This window comes from Clinocottus analis, unplaced genomic scaffold (assembly GCF_023055335.1).
Source record: "Clinocottus analis isolate CAN_PGR_092001 unplaced genomic scaffold, fCliAna1.0.p SCAF_4, whole genome shotgun sequence".
Taxonomy (NCBI): Eukaryota; Metazoa; Chordata; class Actinopteri; order Perciformes; family Cottidae; genus Clinocottus; species Clinocottus analis.
Genome location: NW_027176153.1, coordinates 19,237,268 through 19,259,130, shown reverse-complemented (window position 1 = coordinate 19,259,130; position 21,863 = coordinate 19,237,268). Strand labels below are relative to the sequence as shown.

Sequence of the window (21,863 nt, the reverse complement as noted above, 5' to 3'; positions counted from 1 at the left end):
AACCTTTCCAGGCCTTGAAATAACCATTTCAAAATGTCTTGAGTTTTCCAGGCATTCCATGACCGTAGGAATCCTGTCACATGCCTACTTGTATTTTGCATGAAAGAGGAATGAACCCACTGATGATTATCACACAACTCTGCAGCTTCGCTCAGCGGTTTGTGCATCTTTTAGCTCATTGTTTTGGTTTTCTGGCCCGTAACCTCACCGTGGTAGCTAAAAGAGAGTCAATAGTAGACTTTCATTCACCGAATGGCCACAAACAAAACGGCAAATTCGTAAAAAGAATCTGTTCTGGCGGGTTGAAGGTGTAACGTAAAGAAAAAAAACGCATCAACAGGAAAAACAAATAAAGTCCGTCTGTGCAATGAAATAATGAATAACGCCTCTCACAGACAGTAGGATGTGACTAATAGTCTGCACTCAACAAGCCAAATCCATTTCAAACAGAAAGATCTTCATCAAACTAGCGGAGCTTTCCGGACAGTGCGCAGTCCTGTTGGCAGAATGTCAGCCCAGGATCTCTTTTCCTTTTTTTTCCCACAACATGTTCACACAGCAGTAGGTGTGACCTGACCTCTCCGTTAATCCTCTCATCCTGCTCTCCATCCCATTCAACAACACTAAGCCAACACCCAGCGCTGATCAGAGGAAGGTGTGCTCACGCACATGCAAATGTGAAGACAAATAAAATCAGCAGGTCAAGAAAACACGACGCAGATTTCGGTGCTTCCTTTCGATGCCTGAGCCTGACACTGCTCTGTAATGATGCACGGTATGCCGATACTAAAAAGGTAGCGCGGTTTAAAAATGATAACATTTAGCATATTTTTGGTATTGATACTTTATTAAAATAGCTCGGAACATAGCGCACTCCATCTTATGTGATGCATACTTTAAACAGTTTATATATTGTTTAATTTGAAGAAAGAACATTTACTTGGCAAAAAAAAAAGTATTGGTTCAGGCACCGTTTAGGCATCGGTATCGTTTTAAAAGTATTGGTTCAGCACCGGTATCGGAAAAACCTAAACGATACCCATCCCTCAGTTAAGATCTTAACATTCTTAAGCTGACACCAGGTTTCACTTTACCCCTCCATGTACTCAGACCCTTTACAAGTCAGCTGGCAGAGGGAAAAGTTCAGAAGCTTAAATGAACTAATACAGCATGAATCTGTGGACCAAAAGCTCTGCAATGTACACTTTAAATCCCTTCAAACAGATCCGTTTCACCCAGACACTCTGCAATCACTCGTCAGTTTAGAAGTTGTTGATTTGCGAGTGGAAAAAAAAAAGTGTTGCAGGTACGACGTTCACCTCCTGACTTAATATTCCTGTTAAAGAGCTCATTCTGATGCATGGAGGATGGAGATGCGATGATGATTTTATATAAAACCCAATGTGGTTGAAGAGCTTCCCTCCCTCCCTCTGCGCTTCTTTCTCAGTCTTGTAAAAAGGTTCTGCTTAGTGTTGGCCCGAGACTCACACCCACGGAGGCTGTGAATTATCGGAGATGGCAGCAGCGCTGCTTTCACTTAGCAACTATCACCCACATTCCACAGCCTCCCTCCAAAGACCTGCAGTCCTCGACCCCGGTTCAGGGATTGGTGCAGCCGGCTGAGGAGGTGATGGAGGGAAGGAGAGGGAGGGGGGGGGAAGTGGGCGAGTAGGTGACTTTAGGCCCGTTCCCAATGGGATGTTCGGGGCGGGGGAGAACGTAGCGCCGCTCCTCTGTGCGGATGTTCAGGTACGGAGGCGGATCGGGGGAACCGAGTTGTGAGCAACACACTTGAGGATGTGAGTTTCGCTTAAAGACTCAGACATGGAGTTAAAACAATAACCCTGAAGAAGAAGAAGGTCTTAACCCGGTGAAAACTGTGGAAACCAATTTTGGTGTGTTTTTCCCTGTGTTTGAGTCATTGTAGGAACCCTAAATTAATTCCAATACTTGTGTTTATTGTATGTATTTGTTCAGCAAAGTCTTGCGGAAAAAATGTATATCTGCAAAAAAATAAATCACTTTTAAGAGATATTTTTATCGTAACTATGAACTTCCAGCGTGATATGAGCCAGATTCCCCAAAAAATGCCTCCTGGAGCGGTCAATAAGACGCCTTCTTGTAAAGATTAGGACCTAAAGAATCGGAATCTGCAACATAAATCACAATAAAACAAAGCCTTGGCCTGTTATGAAGGAGTTTCAGTCAAAAAACTGTGTCGTTCGGTTTAAAAATGGAAAAATTACATATATTTTATGCCAAAAGATTGTCTGAATGGGGCATGCTGGGACTTCCAAAAGGGTAAATGTTTATGTTATATATGCGGCAGAGACTGAAACTCGCTGCATGTCTCAGGCTAAAAGTTCTCCATCCTTCACTAGTCGATGATCCGTGTAGCACATTTGGAAATCAGGAGACAATTGTGTTGTTGTATTAATCACGGTAATAGAAGTATGAAGAGGAAAATGTAAGATAACCGAACTTCCTCAAATCCAACAAGGAGGAACAGAGCTGCTAACTTTAGACCGGCTTTAAACAGGGATGTAACAAACCAACGTAGTTCCTTAATTATATGTTAAACTCATGAAAATAGCACTTGATTACTACTGTAGCAGTCACACATGCTAATGTTTTTGTTTCTTTTACAGAACCTAGTCACACACACACACACACACACACACACACACACACACACACACACACACACACACACACACACTACAAAAGAAAAACAATGCAGAAAAATAAAACATATATATTTGTGACACATTAAGTTTAGTTCCAGAAAGATTACTCGGGTGAGCGAATCAAAAGTAGCATCTAGATCAGGGAAAAGAAAGTTTGACTTTAAAGAAATCAGACAAAACAAAACTGTTGAATCTAATCCTGACACTTGTGTTGTGTACTTTTTTTGTTGGACATGTGGACAAATTCATAAATATTTCCAGGTTTCTCGTGCAGAGAGTAGTGCTGAGCTACGATTGGACAATTCAGTTCTGTCAATTGACCCCGTCACTAAGCCCCGCCCCTCGCTGCATCACCTCGCCTGTCTAAACAGAAGACGATGAAGTGGAGGACCAGCACTGTTTCTGTGAAGTCGGGTTGATCTCATTGGCTGTTACAATCATTAGAAAATAAAATGCAGCCTTGTTTATAATTTCAGTAAACCTTCAGTAACGAGCGTAGCATTGAAGCGCTAAACTCAGCTAATCTTAGCTTAACGCGTTGAAAACTGTGGAACCAATTTGGGTTCCAGACTTCTTTTCCCCGTGTTTGAGTCGTCGTAGGCACTCCAAATTAATTCCAATACATGTTTATTGTATGTATTAGCCAGTTTGGATTAGTTGGGGCGGGACTTAGCAAAGGGAGAATTCATCAATTAATAAAATAAGATAAAATAATCCTTTATTAGTCTCTCAGTGGGGAAATTACAGGATTACAGCAGCATTGCTCACAAGTAAATACAGATAAAAATCAAGTAATATAAATAAACAGTGAACGGTAATAAAACAAAATTAAAAATTAACAGTAACACGAATATTACATTTACAGATGGATTAAAAATGTGAATAAAAGTACTTGAACATACTGGAATGGATATTGCACAAGAAGATGAATTAAAGTGATCACAAGTGTTCATAGTGTCCCTTTGAGCTTGCTTAAAAAGTGGTTTGCCGCCATCTTTGACGACTGAAGTCCCTTAAATACAACGAGAACGTTTCCTGCTCACATGGAAAAAATAAATTAAAAACAATCTCCATCCACAACACTACGTGTAGAACAAGAAGCTGAATTTAGACCTTTTCCCACAGGGAGCAGTGACTGATGGGATTTTGTTGTTGGAGCGCGGCCAACGGGAGTGCAAGTCAGAGCTCATCGGCCTTTGAGGAGCATCTGGAACGCCTTCGAACATCTGTGTTGTATCAGGCTCCGTAAAACACACTCCAGCACCCCCGAAAAACACAATGACAGAGCTTTACTCGTGACACAACACAAGAGTCTCCCCCGCAGGTCGGCCCTTATCTTTCCTTGAGAGCGTCGGTTATTTATTTCCATATTCTTTCATTTCATTTATTTTGACTTGCGCTCACTGTCACTTCTAGCCTTTGTTGTGAAAGCGTCCATGTGTGTGTGTGTGTGTGTGTGTGTGTGTGTGTGTGTGTGCGGTGCCAGGCAGCTGCTGGGTTTGTGTACTCAGCCTGAGCCTCGTGTCTACACACAGCTCGCACTGCCCTTATCTGAAATGACCAGAACCACATCGACAGATAAAGAGTGGAGCCCCGCCCGCTCGCTGCATCAGGGTGGTCTGTGCTCGGTCTGGAGGTGAGCGGCGGCCGGCTGCAGCTAACTGAGACGCACTGCAATCACACGTGTGTGTCTTGCAGCGGACAAACTTCCCTCTCACACACACACGTACACACAAAGTCTTTTACGCTTCAGATGAAAAGCTATTTTGAAACACACAATCACCTGTGCAGTCCTGTCATTTCTGTAATTTGCGCCAAACAGCAGGGGAGAGTGTTGTCCTTTCTCAGGAAATCACTTTCCGGGACAATATCAAACAGTTTAAATGTATTTTTGGTTTCTAAACATCTGTCATCACGGTGACTGACATGTGAGCGGTGTTTTTTAAACAAAGCTGCAGCATTGTGACAGCACAACATGTGATCACTTTTGCTCAAACAAAGTTGTTTAGTTGTTCAATTTCACTTATATTTTGTTGTGAATAGCAAGTCTCTTTTTATTCATATCTTGTTTAGTGTGTGGATCCCCAAACAAAGATCTCTACATACACACACACCAGGGGAAATATCACATTTATACAGTATGTATCAGAAAGATTGTCCTGTTTCTAATGGAAATATTGTGTGTATATAAATATATATATATATATATATATATATATATATATATATATATATATATATATATATATATATATATATATATATATATAATATGTCATCATCATATATATAAAATGAGCCGTTAATCTACATTTTGCATTATTTGATTGTTAGCAGAAAGTATTTTTTCCATTCTATTGTGATCATTTTCAAAAGGCCCTACATGAGACATATAGTGCAGTTTAAAGTAAACACAGTGACTTCGTACATCACCGTAGTCTCACATTTCATTTATTGCTGATCCAGAAATAATCTACACATAGATCTATTTAAAAAGCAGACAGTAAAACATCTGGATTTGGTTCCTTTTAAAAGCTCAGACGCAGTTTACTGCAGTTTACATGAGCAGATTGGAATTTTCAATTTGTGGAAGAAGTTGAGTGTTATTTGTGTATTTTGTTAAAAAAAAAAGAAAAAGAGTCCTTATAAAAAAATGTGTGATGCATAAAATCAAATCACAAAAGAGCAGGAAGCGGGTCGCCACTATTACATCTGTTCTTTTAGACAGGAAATGGTGCAAATGTTTGGCAATTGTTTCTGCTCCCCTCAGAGCAATTTATGCACTAAGCCAAGTCACATTTATTTTATTGCAGCAAACATGTTTGTTTTTTTAAGCTAAAAAAAAAAAAAATCCCCACTCATATCCTGTGAAGACATCAATCGACATGAAAGTACGACAAATGACAAAACAATTCCCATAAATAGTTATATTTGTTGGCTTTTCTGCATTTCCACTTTCAGACATATCTGAGTATTCTTAAAAGCTTTGGACTGAAGACCATAAACCTTAAACTAATCTTGTACGTCCTCGTCTGGAACATGTACTTGGAGCGTGAAGCCATTTTCAAACTCTTTTTCCCCTCCGTCATGTTTCTGTCGACATGCTGGGGGTCCTCACACCGAAAACTAAACACGCCAGAAACAATCCTGCTGGCAGCCAGGCGGGTGTGACTTCTGTGGAGAGAGTGTGACTACTAAAACTATTTTGGCATTGTAGTTGCAAAAGTGCAGCAAAGTCTGCATTTTTTTTTTTTTTTTTTTTTTTAAAAGGCGGATAACCCTTTTTTCTCACAATATCAACAAGTTTTTTTTATGGATCAGGAATAACTGCTGTACTTGAACAAAAAAGGCTCTGAGAGGAGTCCCGTCCACACGAGAGAAACGCAAAAGAGTCGTAATTAGCAATAAAATCTATTATCCGAGCCAGAAAAAGACACCGGTATGAATAACAGAACCATAAATTACTCGAGCCGCGGCGCCTTCTTTATTGTCTCCGAGGCCTCAAAAACACATACTGGGGCCACAGACATGCAGGCCGGCCAGAGATAAGCTGCGAACTGGCAAACAACATCCTGTGCGTCGCTGCCCTCCTCCTTCCCCCCTCAGCACCTCCACTCATATGACCTCGTCTCTGTCATCGCCATGTTTAATTATGGACCGTCTCATTGGTGACAGCGAGGGGGGACAAAGCACGAATCCATCCCGACTGTGTCCAGAAAGCTCGGACGCCTCCAGCGTCGGCGGTCCTTCGTGCCGCCGAAGGAGAAAGTGAGCGGCGGAAATACATTTTGACTTTTTTTGTCTTCATTTATTTTTGCTCAAAGCAAACCAACGGTTACCAGACTGCACGCCGGCGGGATGAACTGGGTCTGCCGGCTGCTTGAGTCGTAGTTGTTTCCATGGCGACCGTTGGACCAACTGAACACGAGCGCTGAGGGAGACACTTAGCGATGCTGTTTGCTCCCCATCATTCTCAGAAGTGATGCTAAACTGATAATTCATTTTCCAGCGATCCTATTGGTCCACGGGTCGGCGGCGGCGGCGGTGGTGGTGGTGTCTTGAGAGTTTGTATGTGTGTGTGTGTGTGTCTATGTGTGTGTGTGTGTGTGTAGGCGTGTGTGTGTGTCTCAAGGTAACCCTCATAGTGAACACAGGCAGTTCCAAACAAGTGAAATGTATTTATACGGAGCAACAATTACACAACGAGGGATCACACATCACATTTAGGTGCATCAATGTCTAAATTTTGATGCACTAAAACCTCTCTGGAGTCTTTGAATAACGCTGTGGTGTGTGTGTGTGTGTGTGTGTGTGTGTGTGTGTGTGTGTGTGTGTGTGTGTGTGTGTGTGCGTGTGTGTGTGTTTGGGAGAGAGAGAGATCCCATCAGTCAGCACCCGCCCTGGTCGTGAGCAGAGCGTACATGTGACAGGTATCCTCGTTAAAATGCTGCTGCCGCGTTAAACACAAATTATTTATCAAGGAGGCCGAGGAAAAAGGACTGCGTGGGGAGAATATCGGATTCTCCTCCGATCACACACCGCCTCGCTGCTCTGCCTCCTCCTCCACTTCAACCGGCTGTCTTTATATTCTATAGATGCAGATGATCATCACACGCCGACACTCCTTCCACTGGGAGGACCATCTTGATGCACGATGCACACAAGGTCTCGCTCTCACACACTCTCACTCACACTCCCCGTGTGTGTGTGTGTGTGTGTGTGTGTGTGTGTGTGTGTGTGTGTGTGTATGTAACATCCTGGAAATTTTAGAATTGAGTAAACAGCCCATTTGGAAAGTTTGACGTGGGACTGCAGTGGACCGAGCGCATTAAGCGGCACATTGTTATTTAAATGCTATATTCCCTTATCTTATCTACCGAATAAACAAATGAAAAACACACTGAACACTTAGCGGGAGTCTTTGTGAACCATATCGACTGTCCCCTTGAGCCAAATTTACCCTCCATCTCAGCTGTGGGTGCGAATCAAAAGATCCATCCCAAATAAGTCGTGGTCGTATCTGTGAATGTACAGTATGAGCCTTTAGGGTATGAGAACACAGCAGACACATGTGCATGCAGAAACCAAAAAAAAAAAAAAGGGGGGGGGCGAGAGCAACCTGCCTGTTGCTCTGACGCAGGCTCTGATAAGACTGTCCCATGTGACGCAACAGTTAGCAGAAACGCCAAGGGCTGGGTATTTTTAGGAACCAGTCTTTGACCTCTCGCAGCACTTATGTCAACAACATCCACACAACAATTGCTTGTTGTCAGGGGCCAATAAAAGCAAATAACGGCCGGGGCGAAGAATGTACAATCACTGGGGAGAGAGAGATTCATTGACGGACATGTCGGCAGCAATCGGCTTCGCACGAGCGTTAAAACAGAAGCGCCCGCTGTGCCGAACGTGTCAGTCACCCACATGCAAACAAACAGCGCGCAGACACCCACGCGTCCGGGCGGGACAATGGCTTTGTGATGCTACTTCTCAAAGAGAAATCGAACAGCAGCAATTCCGACAAACACTCACTCAGAGACTTGAGTGGAAGGTGACAACCGTGACAAAGCACGGCAACAAATGGCGTGCGCGTTTGCTTGTGCGTGCGAGAGCTGCTCGGGGTCATGTATTTCAGCCGAGAGGGCAGGGGGCACAAAATATAAGCGGCAGAGTGAACCCCCCCCCCCCCCCCCCCCCGTGTCACAGGGCGTCTCCATTACAAACCCACTTCATGTAAACACGCCGATAGATTGACGTTTGTTTTGAAATCTTCAAACTCTTTTATGTACTGTAGTTTATGGTCGTGAGCGTCAATAAAAGCGCTCGGAGCGAAGCCGTGAACAGACACTCGATTCTACTGTACGCAGCTGTAAAAACACTCGACGCCAAGAGCAGCACGGCCGAGGAGGCAGCCAGAAGGGCTGCGTGCGTTTTTGAAAGGTTTGAAGGGATTAAAGGCCGTAACTTTCAAGAGACGGACATTAAATACTTATGAGGCAGACAGACATCGCTGAGCCTCAGTTTACTCCGGTCTGAGGACGTGAATAACTAGAATTGCAGCCTCGCGGCCGTGTGCGAGTCCCACGAGCAGCAGTTTACAGCCATTTATGTCCAAAATGACATCATTTCATAATGTTATCAGTAATGTTAGACGCTCCAGAGGTTCCTGAGATATCTTGACCTTCGAACGTTGAGGAATCAAAAGACTTGTTTGATGATGATGATGGTTATTTTATATTTTGGCTAAAAAAATAGGATGAATGTATTTTTAGAAATCATTTTGACCTCTGTGCTGTTTTGATGTTATATTCTTGGTCGGTTTGCGTTTGGATTTTATTGAGGAAGTCTTTGTGGTAATAAATTAATTATTGGCTTGTCAAGCCATTCTGTCGAGATTTTTATTGGTTTTCATTGTGGTCTTCCATTTCTCTATTTGGAGCACTATACTCAATTCAATCCAGTTTATTTTGTACAGCCCAAAATCACAACGATACAAACAAAAGGTCAACATTTAAATTCACATAGATACAAAAAGTGTGCATGGCTTCACTCTTCGAGCAAGTTGCAATATCTTTAACAACATTTAACAGATTAGACTACAAAGTAATAAATCATGGGCCAGGCCTTCTCCTCTGTAGAGCTCCCAACTTGGTTTCTAAATGTCTGACTACATCAAACACAATCATGATGTTTAGTTTGTACCTGAACCTCCCTTATCGGGAGTGAGCATTGATCAGATTCGATTGGTGGCGAATGTACGTGATTACATTTTTACAAGCGATCAGACCAGTGAAATAAGGTCAAGGATGTCAGAGAACAAAGAAATTGCAGATACAACTAAATTAAAACATAATCTTTCATGTAAAGCGACTCAATCCTGAATCCTCAGATCTCAGGCATTTCTGCTCTTACATGAACTATAAGTTTAATATAGATCCCAAAAAATATAATAAAACATGTCACCTACAGCTGCTCACTGATTTGACTCAGCATGAAACTACAGTCTGATACAAATAAGACATGTCTAATTTACTTGCATGATAGATTAATCAGTTTGTACTTGTGCTCATGACTGAGCAGAAACCCAACTCGACTGTGCGGGTTCCCTTTCGATCCTCAGGTTAAAATCTGCGTTGCCAGCAAACAGAAGTTGGCTACGAAAAGACAGAAAAGAGGATCTGCATCTACATCATTCCTCAACACACCGCTTCATCATTATCTCTACTCATCAACACCAACAGAAACCCACTGAGGTTAATGAGTTATCGGAGAAAGAGGAAATACTTGCACGCGAGCGTGAAGCAGTGATTGATTATAGAGTTGTTTTTTTCTACCGCGTCACGTATCGTACACAGGCGACCTCGGGAATACGCAGCATTGCAGGGCCGCGGCAATCTCGTGGCATTCGTCCACTTAATGATGGCAAACAATGGTGGAGCCGGTGATGGATTGCACCGGTATATCATGCATGATGTGAGAGTCCACAGCAGTTACTGAGTTCCCACGAATCCATAACCTAGTCCTGTACTTTTGCAATCAGCTCATAATAAACAATCCCAACATCTTAACACAGTGATCTGTCTTTTAAGTGACTCGTTCGCTCCGTTGCCGTCCAGCTGACACGTGAGAGGATGTGTTACTGAGTGCATACCTGACTGTTATGGCGGAGACATTATGGGGATAATCAGTGATACGTTCAGTCCTATATCCCCCCTATTGTATTCATGTAATGGCTTTCCCATAATGTTTTCCATAGCTTTTCCCCAAGGAGACAACAGTTCCAGACAACAGAAAGCGAGCAGCCATCGTCCTCACCCTCGTCACCCCACCCTTGGAGAAAAGTACAAAGCGTCCCTTGTGTGAGAGCACAGAGACCTGAGTGATACCGCTTTATATCATGGTATTCTCACACTCACACACACACACTCACGAAGCTGTCCGGCCGGGGTGGTTCATTCAGCCCGCTGACCTTCAGCAAGGCCCTCGGTCCTTGACACGACGCACAAACAACACACTGTGCAGAAAGACCCGTACATATAAATACGGCGCGGTGGCACTGCGTCCGCTGTGTGGCCGGTTCAGTTGGAATAAAACTGAACTGTTTGTGCACGTGAGCGAACCCCCGCTGGTTAGCTCACAGCACCGCAATGCGCTCATATGACGGTTCACGGCTGATAACGGCACCGGCCCTCCGCTTCTGCCTCAGGTTAGCACTGTTAGCTCTATTAGCACTGTTGCCGTTGTTCGCACTGTTGGAACTGATAGCTCTGTTAGCACTGTTGCTGTCGTTCGCACTGTTAGCACTGTTAGCACTGTTGGCACCATTATCTGCGAGCCACTGCCGTGTTGAAAGCTGACATTAGCATGCGCTGATTTTCCAATTTAGCACTTTTAAAAGTCGCACTACTCAAAATAAAATATTATCACCTGACTCTGGAGTTTCTCTCAGCTCAGAAGCGGGTTTAGCATCTTTCAGCTCATTGTTTTGCGGTCCACAACAAACTGTTTTGGTTCTGTTTCACAGCTCTTATCGACCCGTTTCCAGCCACAGCAGGGAGCTGATTTCAGCAAAAGAACTATGATAAACCCACTGGGCAGACAAAGCTAGAGACTAGCTGGTGAACACAGTGAAGGATTTAACAGCTAAAGAGCCAGATAGTTCCCTCAAGAGATGGTGGAAACCAAAACCAAGCTATAAGGACAGCGGGTCGCCACAAAAACAACTCCAGACAACTTCTAATGGAGCCCCGTCTGCTGAATAACACGGTCTAAAGGTGATATCTTGTTTTCTATCATATATATTTGCAATATGACATCAGCTAGCCTGTTCATCTTGTAAAGAGACAGCTGTTAGCTTGACGCGGACAATTTAAACATCAGCAGTTTGCGCTAGTGTCCAGACCTTCTCACACCAGATCCTTAAAGTCAACAAAAATTGGACCCTTAACCCTTTTAAGTCACATCCCTCATCCTATTGTGAAGGTTTTTAAACAATACCTGCAAAATAATTTCTTTGTGTCATTATATCACAATCCAATTCTTACAATAAAACAAAAAATAAAGTTGCTTACAAAAACTAGCATTAACCAATAATATCTTGACATCCAATCAATCTGCAACTTTTAGATGAGGAGGTGTGTGTAGAGCACAATGCTCCAAGCCCGCCTACTTTTTTACCTGTCCAATCAAATGCAAGCGATATAATTTAAATCCCTCTTGTAACGGTAAAAAGCTAAAATATTCTCTATACAGAAGCAAAAGACGCTCTGACTTCCATTTCACTTTAAAATAAAGTTTTGAACAATGCAGAGTATACTAAACTCGATTCATGAAGAAATTGTAGGATAAAATGCTGATCAATATTACGTGCAAGATGACATAAAAGGGAAACAGGGACAGTAGTTCCCTTCCATCACCATCACCATCAGTCACAGTTCAGGTCAACCAGTTAACAGTCAGACGTCAAGCCTCTCTTACCTGTTTCCAGAGGAACTGGTCTTCCTGATTGATCTGCCACGACGTCACCACGTGTATGACGGACAGCAGTGCTCCGCTGACCACGGCCGCTCTCATCCTCACAGGCAGCAGAGTGTAGATGATGTAAATGAAGAACACGGACCACCAGATGCCTTCTGAGGCGCTCCTGGGCGCCACCATGAGCACCCCGAACACCTGCACGGAGAGCAGGACTCCGATCACCAGGTAACTGACCATCCACATGTAGTCCTGGTGGAAGCCGTTGCGGTTGCACACCACCATGAGAGCCATGAAGAGCGCCATGGCCACCGACAGGGCCGACGAATAGGCCACGTGAGGGGCGGCGTGGACACAGTGGAAGGTCAGCATGATGCCGCACACGATCACAAGCACCCCCATGAGCATGGTCAAGGAGCTCTGGTTCAGTCTGAAGAAGTAACGCTGGTATAGGCGCTCCAGTTTGCGGGACTGGAATTTTTTAGACTGGAACACCTGCACCACCCGGAGCCAGCAGTCCGCCGCCGTCACCACCCCCGCCGCGCCGTTGGGACCGTCGTCGCCCGCGTCCCCGCTCCCCCCGTTGCATCCCCCTTTCCTCCCTTTCAAGTCGCCGTCCTCGAAGCCCAAGTCCACCGACTTCAGCCCCACCCCTTCCCCGGGAGCCCCTCCCCTTTTGCCGTAGTGGTCCTCCTGCCAGCCGCAGCGGACGCCGAAGTTGCCCCCGCCTCCCACGGCCCCGCCCCCGCCCCCTGCTCCGCCACGGTGGTGCTGATGGAGGGGGGCTCCGGAAGGGGGCTCCATAGCATCCGGGTCCCGCAGACAGCTCATGTAACGCGGGTTGCAGAGAGATGAGCCTCCCTTTCGTTTGGACTTCTTGCCATTGCGCTCCCCCCACGCAGTCTTGCGGTCGTCCACTCTGGCGACTAGGAAACCACTGAACCAGGACATTCTGGGTGAGCGGAGAGAGGAGCGGGTCACAGACAGATAAGAGCTGCAGCATTGATACCACGTGGCAGAAACATAACCTCCTATATCCACCCTGTACACAGTATATGTTTTTACCTGTTGGGGTTCTGGTACATGTCCCAGCCCTTTCCCTTGCAGCCGGTTCACTCATTTATCCCCGCGGACAAATTTTTTTGAAGTAGTGAGGAGGGGCCACACTGCAGGGCCGCAGGGTGGGACTGACTGGACGGGGTCAAAAGGCGCACCAGTCGCCTCACAAAGCCCCAGATGTTGTGCCAGGGACAGCACACAGAGACCAAGGTTAATGAGATGACCAGTCTCTGCTTCCAGGCCTATCTCCACAGCTTCCACTGGGCCTAGAGAGAAACACAAAACACACAGTAGATTGTGTAAAATACATATTTGTGACGGCGTCGTGGCTCAAATTTGGATCAGGTGAGAAACATCCGATCATGATAGAGATGTCCAGTCTGTCGTTTGATGCTGTTACCCATATTAATGAACAGGCCTGAGTCAGGCCTGTTTATTAACGTGAGCTTTTGAGAGCTCATGAGCAAAGATATTTTTTTTATCCCAAATCAAACAGGAATTTAAAAAAAAAAACACAACCGTGGGCTAAAAGCACAATATATCCAATTCCCACCAGACAACCGGACACACTTGAGGTTGTGTCTCATAAAAACTGAGACGGATTCATAAGAGAAGAACAAGTTACTTCCAAAACTACGAAGGAGGACAGAGGGGAGGGGAGGATCAGAAATAGCAGCCTGGTTTTTTTTTTCAAAAACCAGAACGTGCTCGATTTGACCCTCGGTACTCAAACACACCCTCTGGTATAATAAATACACGACAGCATTTTGGAGTCAGTTGGGCTGAAGATAAAGAGAGACCCCTCCAAGCTCTGGTTATTATCACAATCGATAATAAAAGACGAGTAATAAATATAGATAAATGCCACTGGACAACAGGATACTGTCAAGACAAATATCAAGACAGTGATGGGAAACACAGCATGACCGGATCTGTGAGCCCTGCAGCTTTAAAGCAAAAGTTGATTCAAAATTACTAGAAAATCAAGTAACTTCTGTTCAATCTTTAAGCCCTAAAAAGGGTGTATCTCTGCCACCCCTAGGGCTGTTTGAATAATGTTGGTGTTATAATAAAAGGTACACATGTGAGATATTGTTCAGATGTGTAAATATCCGTCTGTATGTTACTGATTAAGAGTAAATGAAGACGACACACAGAAAGAAATGAAAAGGTTTCAGGTCCGCCTATAAAATAAAGCACTTTCAGGATGATTATGTCTTTTAAATTTAAAATGATGCAGCTGTAAGGTTTAAACTTTAACCCAGATCATAGCACAACATGTGAAAATTCTCTCTGCAAAGGTTGACGTTGCCAAAGTGAAGCAGAACAAAGTTACAGAGGGTTTAGTACAAAGAAGATTTAGACGAGGACTCCAGAATTTGCATTGAGGCCCATTTGCGCACATCTGTGATATTCAAATTTTTCCATGTACCAAACCATATATTTGACTTGTATATTACTTATGGTGTTCAATACATCTAAATACAGCAGTTTTGTTCTCCATAAAACAAGCTATCATTTACCGTTGTATACAACAATAGCTCAGATTGTTTTTAAAAGGTTTTAAAATGCATAAAGCACAGAGACACATGTTATTGTTGTGTAGTGACGCTGGATGAAACCAATATGATGCCCCGTGAGCACCTGAGAAAGTGTCACCTATGAATTAATATAATATTCTACTGTCAATTTTATCATCATCTTTATCATAATCTTTAAACACTATCAGTCAAGTCAGACAAACTTGAAAGACGCTAAATACACAATGTATGAATGTTCATATCTGATACATCTTATAGTTATTAGTTATTATCTCATATGTGACTCACAAACCCGTCTGCGTCTTTGAGTGTATGACATTAATTTGTGTTCAGGATGCTCTAAAACAATATGGCTCTTATGAAGAGGGCTGGGTATCGACCAGGGGAGACGCGTCTACAGTAAATACAGTTATATTGTGTTTCTATCATCAGTTATGTGAATTCAGTCGTGGTGACTGCAATGCATGCCTTCATGTGACCCAACGAGAGAATCCTAATGAGTTTTCACACAGCGAGATAAACAGATAGCAAACTCTGGGAAAAAGTGAGCTCTGGTATTGTATAACCTGAGTTGAGGTATTTTTCTGAAGCTACACTGTGTGGTTATAGTCCAGGAAACAGGACTTAAAGTGTGCATATATATATATATATATATATATATATATATATATATATATATATATATATATATATATAAACCCAACAAAGTATCTGTGGTCGTTTTCTTCCTGACTAAACGTCCACATTGTGCTTCAGCATACTAGCAGCTGACCTGTGAGCTCCACGCGGTGCAGAGAGACACGCAACGCCGCTGCCGCCGTCCCATCGGTCGGCATTCTCCACCAGAGAGGCACGCTGAGTTGTGGAAGCAGAAATAGCATTTCCTCGCTATATCTCGCCTGCATGCGCCTTCTCTGGCACGTATCCGTCCGAGCCCTGTCCCTCCTCCCTGGCGGCGGATCGAGGGGGGAGCCGCCCCCCTCTCCTCCCCTCCTCTTCTCTCCTCCCACCTCCACCAACGCCTCCCCGGCTGAGCCCCCCCCCCCCCCCCCCCCCCCCCACCCAATCCCTCCTCCTCCCCTCGCGCACAAGGTCGACCAGCTTGTACCCATTTGCAAACGTCGCGGTGTTGCCAGTCGCTTGGCGTGTGTTTGCACGGTGCTTGGCCGAGCTTTCTGCTTCCCCCCCACTCGCGTTAGGAGAGGAGAATGAGGGAGGAGGATGAGGATGAGGGAGGGGAAGCGGAGAAGCGAAGGCGGGGGTGACTGACTATTCCTAGGGGACATTTTTCAACCGGACATTTGGCGTTACAGTCACCAACGAGCGAGCGTAAAAGTCAATCCTTGTGGGCTTGTTCCAGTTAGACTAGCCCGACGCTGTGTGCATGCATCTCTCTCTCTCTCTCTCTCTCTCTCTCTCTCTCTCTCTCTCTCTCTCTCTCTCTCTCTCTGTGTGTGTGTGTGGTGGCTCAGTTGTCATCCAGATGCGAAAATAGATCAACTAATTAGAGGAAATCAAAGGTATGCGACGCGTTGAATGGGCTTTTTCTTTTCTTTTCTCCCCCACTCTTTCATTCCCATAATCATGTGCGGATGATATGTTGTATGAATGCCATGCACGGGCAGGCAGGCCGTGCGCGAGGGCCCGCATTCAAACAGCGTAGGCTTCTCGTTACATAACACCGTGGCCTATGTGACAACCATAGCGGGGACCATAAAACCACTCCGCCGTGTCCGGTGGACCATGTTCGGACACATACACGCCTCTTTTGTCAGCGACTATATTTTGCATTCGTGCCAAACGTCCTTCGGTCTGCAGCAAAAACAGTACACAGCTCGGCGGGATGAGGGTATTGACAAACACGAGTCTTGGGTAAATAAACAGATATAAACACGTTATTGCTGCCGCACATTCCTCAGCATCAGGCAGTGGACGAGGGGAGGAGGTGAAGGAGAGGAGACAGGTGGGGAATAGCAGCCCATTATTTACACATCCCATGTGTTTGGTGTGAGTAGGGTAGATACATGGAGGTGTTTAAGTGTAAAGTTAAGAAAAAAAAATGAACCGCAGCTGAATCATCATGAGCATCAGACTCCTGCAAGCCTCTGGGTGTAGCTTATGGAGGACTGTCAGCTGTTCATGAGAAACATAAAGATGCAGCTCATCCTTTTTTCTTCTTCCTCCACCACACAGATATGTTGCTGCTGGCCGCCAGTGGGAAACATTGTATCCACCAGCAGTACCAGTGTGTGTGTGAGGCCTTACAGCAACTGTTGCCAGCGCTGTCATTCACTCCTGCAGACACGGTGTGCTGACAGAGATGTGGCCGAGGCGTCTGCGGCTCCGTGCAACAGCCTTGGAGACGTGTGTGTGTGACAGGAGAACATATATTATACATGTCGGCCTGCAGTGTGCAGCAGCAGCAGCAGCAGCAGCAGCAGCAGCAGCAGCAGCAGCAGCAGCAGTTGCTGTCAGAAAGACGGACTCACCGCGATCATCTTCTGCTTTCTGCTCCCTGACAGGACGGCGGAGGACTCTCCGGATTCGGGGCCCGGAGCGGAGGGCCGCGTGTAGCCGGGCTGTGCGAAGGATGGTCCGGGTAAACTGGTCACTGTGTGTGTGTATGTGTGTGTGTGCGTGTGTGTGTGTGTGTGTGTGCGTGTGTGTGTGTGTGTGTGCTGGATCTTCTCCTGTCGTTTTCTTCTCGCGCTCCACTCCCTTTCCTCTCCTCCCCCTGACCCTCTCGGCTCCGAGCACCACTGTCAAGACGAGCAGGGGACACACGAACATTGCACTTCCGGTTATTGGTTTTCAAGTTAAAAGAAAAAACTCGCACGTATACGGCAATTAAAAGATCAATACTTTTTTATGTATGTCAATTAAATATGAGGATACTACCATATACCCGGAGCATTAACAATTACATTTTGGAATAATACTTAAAAAGAGGAGAAAAAATACTTAACATTAGACGGATTGTTTATAATTATATAATACATGTTGTTTGTTTATTTCATAATGCATTTATTCCATTTTGAACACGGGTATTCATCCAAATGCAAGTCTGTTGGCAATAAATCACTACAATTGTCTCTTCATTTTATTTTGCATGAGATACTGGCTATAATGAAAAGGTGTGTTTTTTGTTGCTATTGATATTAACCTTGTTCTATGTATTTCTAGTTCAATATTTTTATCCAAGCTTTTGTTGTAGCTCTGGTTAATTCAACTTTATTTAATATAGCACACTATCACAAATGTTCCTCAGGGCTTTACAATATGTACATCCTGTCATATTCAACTATTTAAAAAAAAAAAAAAAAAAAAAAAAAGGAAAACCAGAAACCAGAGGAAGAGAAAATGACAAGGAATCCCTCCAGGACAGACAGAATAGGGAGATACAATACAAATACACTGTATGATCCAATTAAACTGTGAATGTAAATTAAAAAGACGAAGGAGGACGTCAGGCAGCTTCAGCTCGAACCAACGAGGGCAATGTGGGTTGTATCTATTTTCCTGTAAATTGTTGTTTAAGTGTGTTGAGACTCAATATCCTTAATAAGCGTGCACATATTTGATATTTGCCCAAAAAAGCTGATTCAGATTTTTTTTTAAAGAGGATTAACTAATTGTTTACTCTCCACAAATATATAATTTAAAATATTGAATATTCCCTTGTGTATTATTTTGTATTTGTATTTTATATATATATATATATATATATATTCTATATTAATTATACATATATTTACATTTTATATATCGTATTACATTTTTTCATATACATACATGTTTTGTATAATATTATTTATTATATTTCCTTGTATATCATATATCTTATATTTCTTTTCTCTGAGCCTTAATTTCTTGGGCTTTTATTTTGACATGACCTTTCCACTCAGTGCCGGTGTCAGGCGGTTAAACTGCTGCTGGTGTGGCGCTTGACGCATCTCTCCTCAGCAGGCTCACACCACTCTCTTCTTTCCCACTTTCAGTAACTCGGCACTCCCTCTAGCGGTGAATCCGCGTCTGCAACGAGCCAGCCGGTCGGTCCGTCCAACACACCAGCTGTAAACTCCAGCATGAAGCAGGAGTCCTCCCAGAAGGAAAAAACAGGGAGGTGGAGGAGGAAAAGACAGTTTACACCTTCAGTCGTTTTACGGAATAGTGTCAAAAACCTTCAGAGACTGACGTACAACTGCGATGAATGGAAGTACTAATACTTTGATAAAAGTAGCAATACCACTGTACAAAATGTACTCAAAGTGAGGTACCTTTAACTGGTTTTGAAACATCAATTTAATACCCAAAGCCTCTATGTGACCTACATAAGTAAACGAGACCATCAGTGCACATGGGGCCTTAAACCTAAGCAACGCACCATAGTTAAGAAGTTGATCATACGTGTTTTATTTAAAAATCCAGTAACTATACTGGTTAAGTACATTTTACCAAAGCAAAAAGTACAATATTAGCATCTAAACTGTCCAAATAGAAGTATAAAGAAGCATACATTTGATATGCTTAAGTAAAGTACAGATATTTAAATAGAATGCATACAGTACTTGGGTAATTTAACTGTAATTAATGAACTGGACGCCTCCACAGTGCGGATCACTAGATGCAGCCATGATAACTCACAGCGCAAACAACTAATAGGACGCCTCAAACAGCGTAATCTCAGAATCTGCTGGTTTCATTTCGTCGTATAGGTAGATGATCCACCTGGAATCAGGAATGAGTAGATTAGATTTTGGTTGTTAAAGGTCGAAGGTCACGGTGAGCTCCCATCTGACTCATTCTCCTGATCATACTATGGAAAGGAGCTGAATGATTACCTAATAACCACGTAACCATAACACAGTGTGTACTGAACTTCAGTAAAAGTTTGAGGTACTAATTTGAGTATTTGAAATTTCCCCAGCTTTATACTTTTACTCTACTGCATTTCAGAGAAAAATATAACTTGACGACATTTATTTGATGAATTTAGCTCCTAGTTATTTATCATAATACAACAAATACAATTAAAATAAATGATATAATTCTATGCTAAGATCCAACTTTACTGATTCACTGGTGAGACATTTCGCTACTAAACTAATTAAAATCGGCCCGACCTTGCAGCTGCATCATTTAAATGGTATATAAATTAATACAGTAATAATATAATAAACATATTAGTATTTTGAAATCAGAGAAAATTGATGTTGACTTGTAATTTTACTTACAAGAAAGTAATTAAAGACGTTTTGAATGCATGACTTTTACCAAAAACCTTATTTCTACATTGTGGTATTATTTACTGAAGTAAAAAATATGAATATTTGCTCCATCACTGAGTAAATATATTAAACAGCTGACTCTGTGGAGCTATGTCCGGATCAACAACCGTCGTGTTTGCTCGAAAACAGACAAGTAAATAAGACAATTTTAGAGTTGATGGAAGTAGTATTTTCCACTTTATACACAGTCTAAAACAAAAGGCTAAAGCTGAATTGATACATATTTGGCCACGAGGGGGCGCTGCAGCTCCAAAACAAGACACGTCCCTAACACATTATAGCCTCTAAAGTGTTTCCTGTCGTTTCCGGTCACCTGGTGGATGCCGTTAAGTCCACTGTTAACTCTACTTCTATCTCTCTGGTCTCCAAGAAGCCCCTGAGGAAATATCTGAGTCTTCAGCGAGATGAAACATGTTCTTCAGTCGCTATAGTTAGTCACCGACGCTCTGTCCAGGTGCCGTTACAGCGCGTGCACAGGTGTTTTCACTGCTGCCTGATTAGACCTCCTCCTCTTGGGCTGTGTGTGAATGGGCGGAGCAGACAGGGCTTGATTGACAGCTCCCTCACTCTCCTGGTGGTTTCTTTCCACCTGTTACTGAATATTACCAGCTGATGTGGTTTGAGCCGACTGACTACTTTTATAACATCTGTTACCTTTAAATATGTCTAAACAATAATATGCTGAGCTGTTATTAATGGAATATGAGCTGGTCTTTCATATTTTATCCTGTTATGGTCATATACAACTCACACATTCAAATGTTCTGTGCTTGAGTACAATTGTGAGGGAGCTTCACTTGCATTTCCCTTTTATGTTACGTTGTACTTCCACTCGACTTAATTTTGGAGGCAAATATTGTTATCTTTACTGCACATTTATTTGACAGCGTTACTTACGTATAGATTCAAACTGATAATACAAAATATAAATCCACTAATTGGATATGCAGTAGTATAGTATCTGAGATTAGCCCCATCTTTACCAGCTGCAATATTAGTGCTGCTTACATAACAAATCCATTGTCATAGGTTCTTTCTGAATTGATCCATTCTAGTTTTCAGTAAATTTTGATCGCGATTCATAATGCTCTTTTTTTTCTCATTAAAAGCAAGATTACTGTCACTTTGGCCTGTATTAGAACCTGTGATTCACATTTCTCACTATTTTGTTTTATAACTCAAACAATGAAAAATGAATGAATTTAGAAATAAATCAGCAGATGAACACAATGATGAAAATGTGTTGCAGCCTGTTATAGTCATGCATGAGTAATCATCTAATTATATAATGTACAACAGAGTAACAGTCACAGGGGAGGATCTTCCTGCATTAAGTACTTTTACTTTTAACACTGTAAGTACGTTGTTTCTGAGTATTTGCAGGATTTCTACCTGTTGCAGAGTATTTTTACACTGGGGCACTTTACCTTATGAGACATGAACACTTCATCCATCCTTTATTTTAAAATTGAAATCCTACATTAAGTGGTAAAACATTTTTAATTTTTTTTTTATCATGTGTAATATATATGTTACCCCCCCCCCCCCCCCCCACACTCGCCCCATTCTCCAAAGAAAGCTCCCCTGTATTATAAATTCAAAGATCCACTCTTTGAAGATTCAACACATGTAATCTTTTATTTTTTTTAAACAACAACACGAGAGGGAACACACAAAACACAAAGCAACACAACTCTGAAATAGAAATACATATTAAAATGATATATCTGTGTGATCTTGTGCATGTGTGTGTGTGCCAACACCCCCGGCAGAAACACACACTTAGTACGGACCTGTTCGCTGCTCGAGATGACGCT

At 43.1% G+C, this 21,863-nt stretch overlaps 1 protein-coding gene across 1 annotated transcript in view; it reads right to left on the bottom strand.

Moving 5' to 3' along the window:
* adcy6a (adenylate cyclase 6a) overlaps nucleotides 1–17,520 on the bottom strand; it is a 35,608-nt gene extending 18,088 nt beyond the window's left edge. Inside the window, exons 1-3 of the mRNA XM_068597338.1 lie at nucleotides 17,248–17,520; nucleotides 13,224–13,483; nucleotides 12,162–13,110 (exon numbers count right to left, since the gene is read on the bottom strand). Of these exons, the coding sequence (XP_068453439.1) occupies nucleotides 12,162–13,110; nucleotides 13,224–13,243 (969 nt within the window). The 5' untranslated portion in view covers nucleotides 13,244–13,483; nucleotides 17,248–17,520. The remainder of the gene's footprint in view (nucleotides 1–12,161; nucleotides 13,111–13,223; nucleotides 13,484–17,247) is intronic.
* Nucleotides 17,521–21,863: the final 4,343 nt, after the last annotated feature.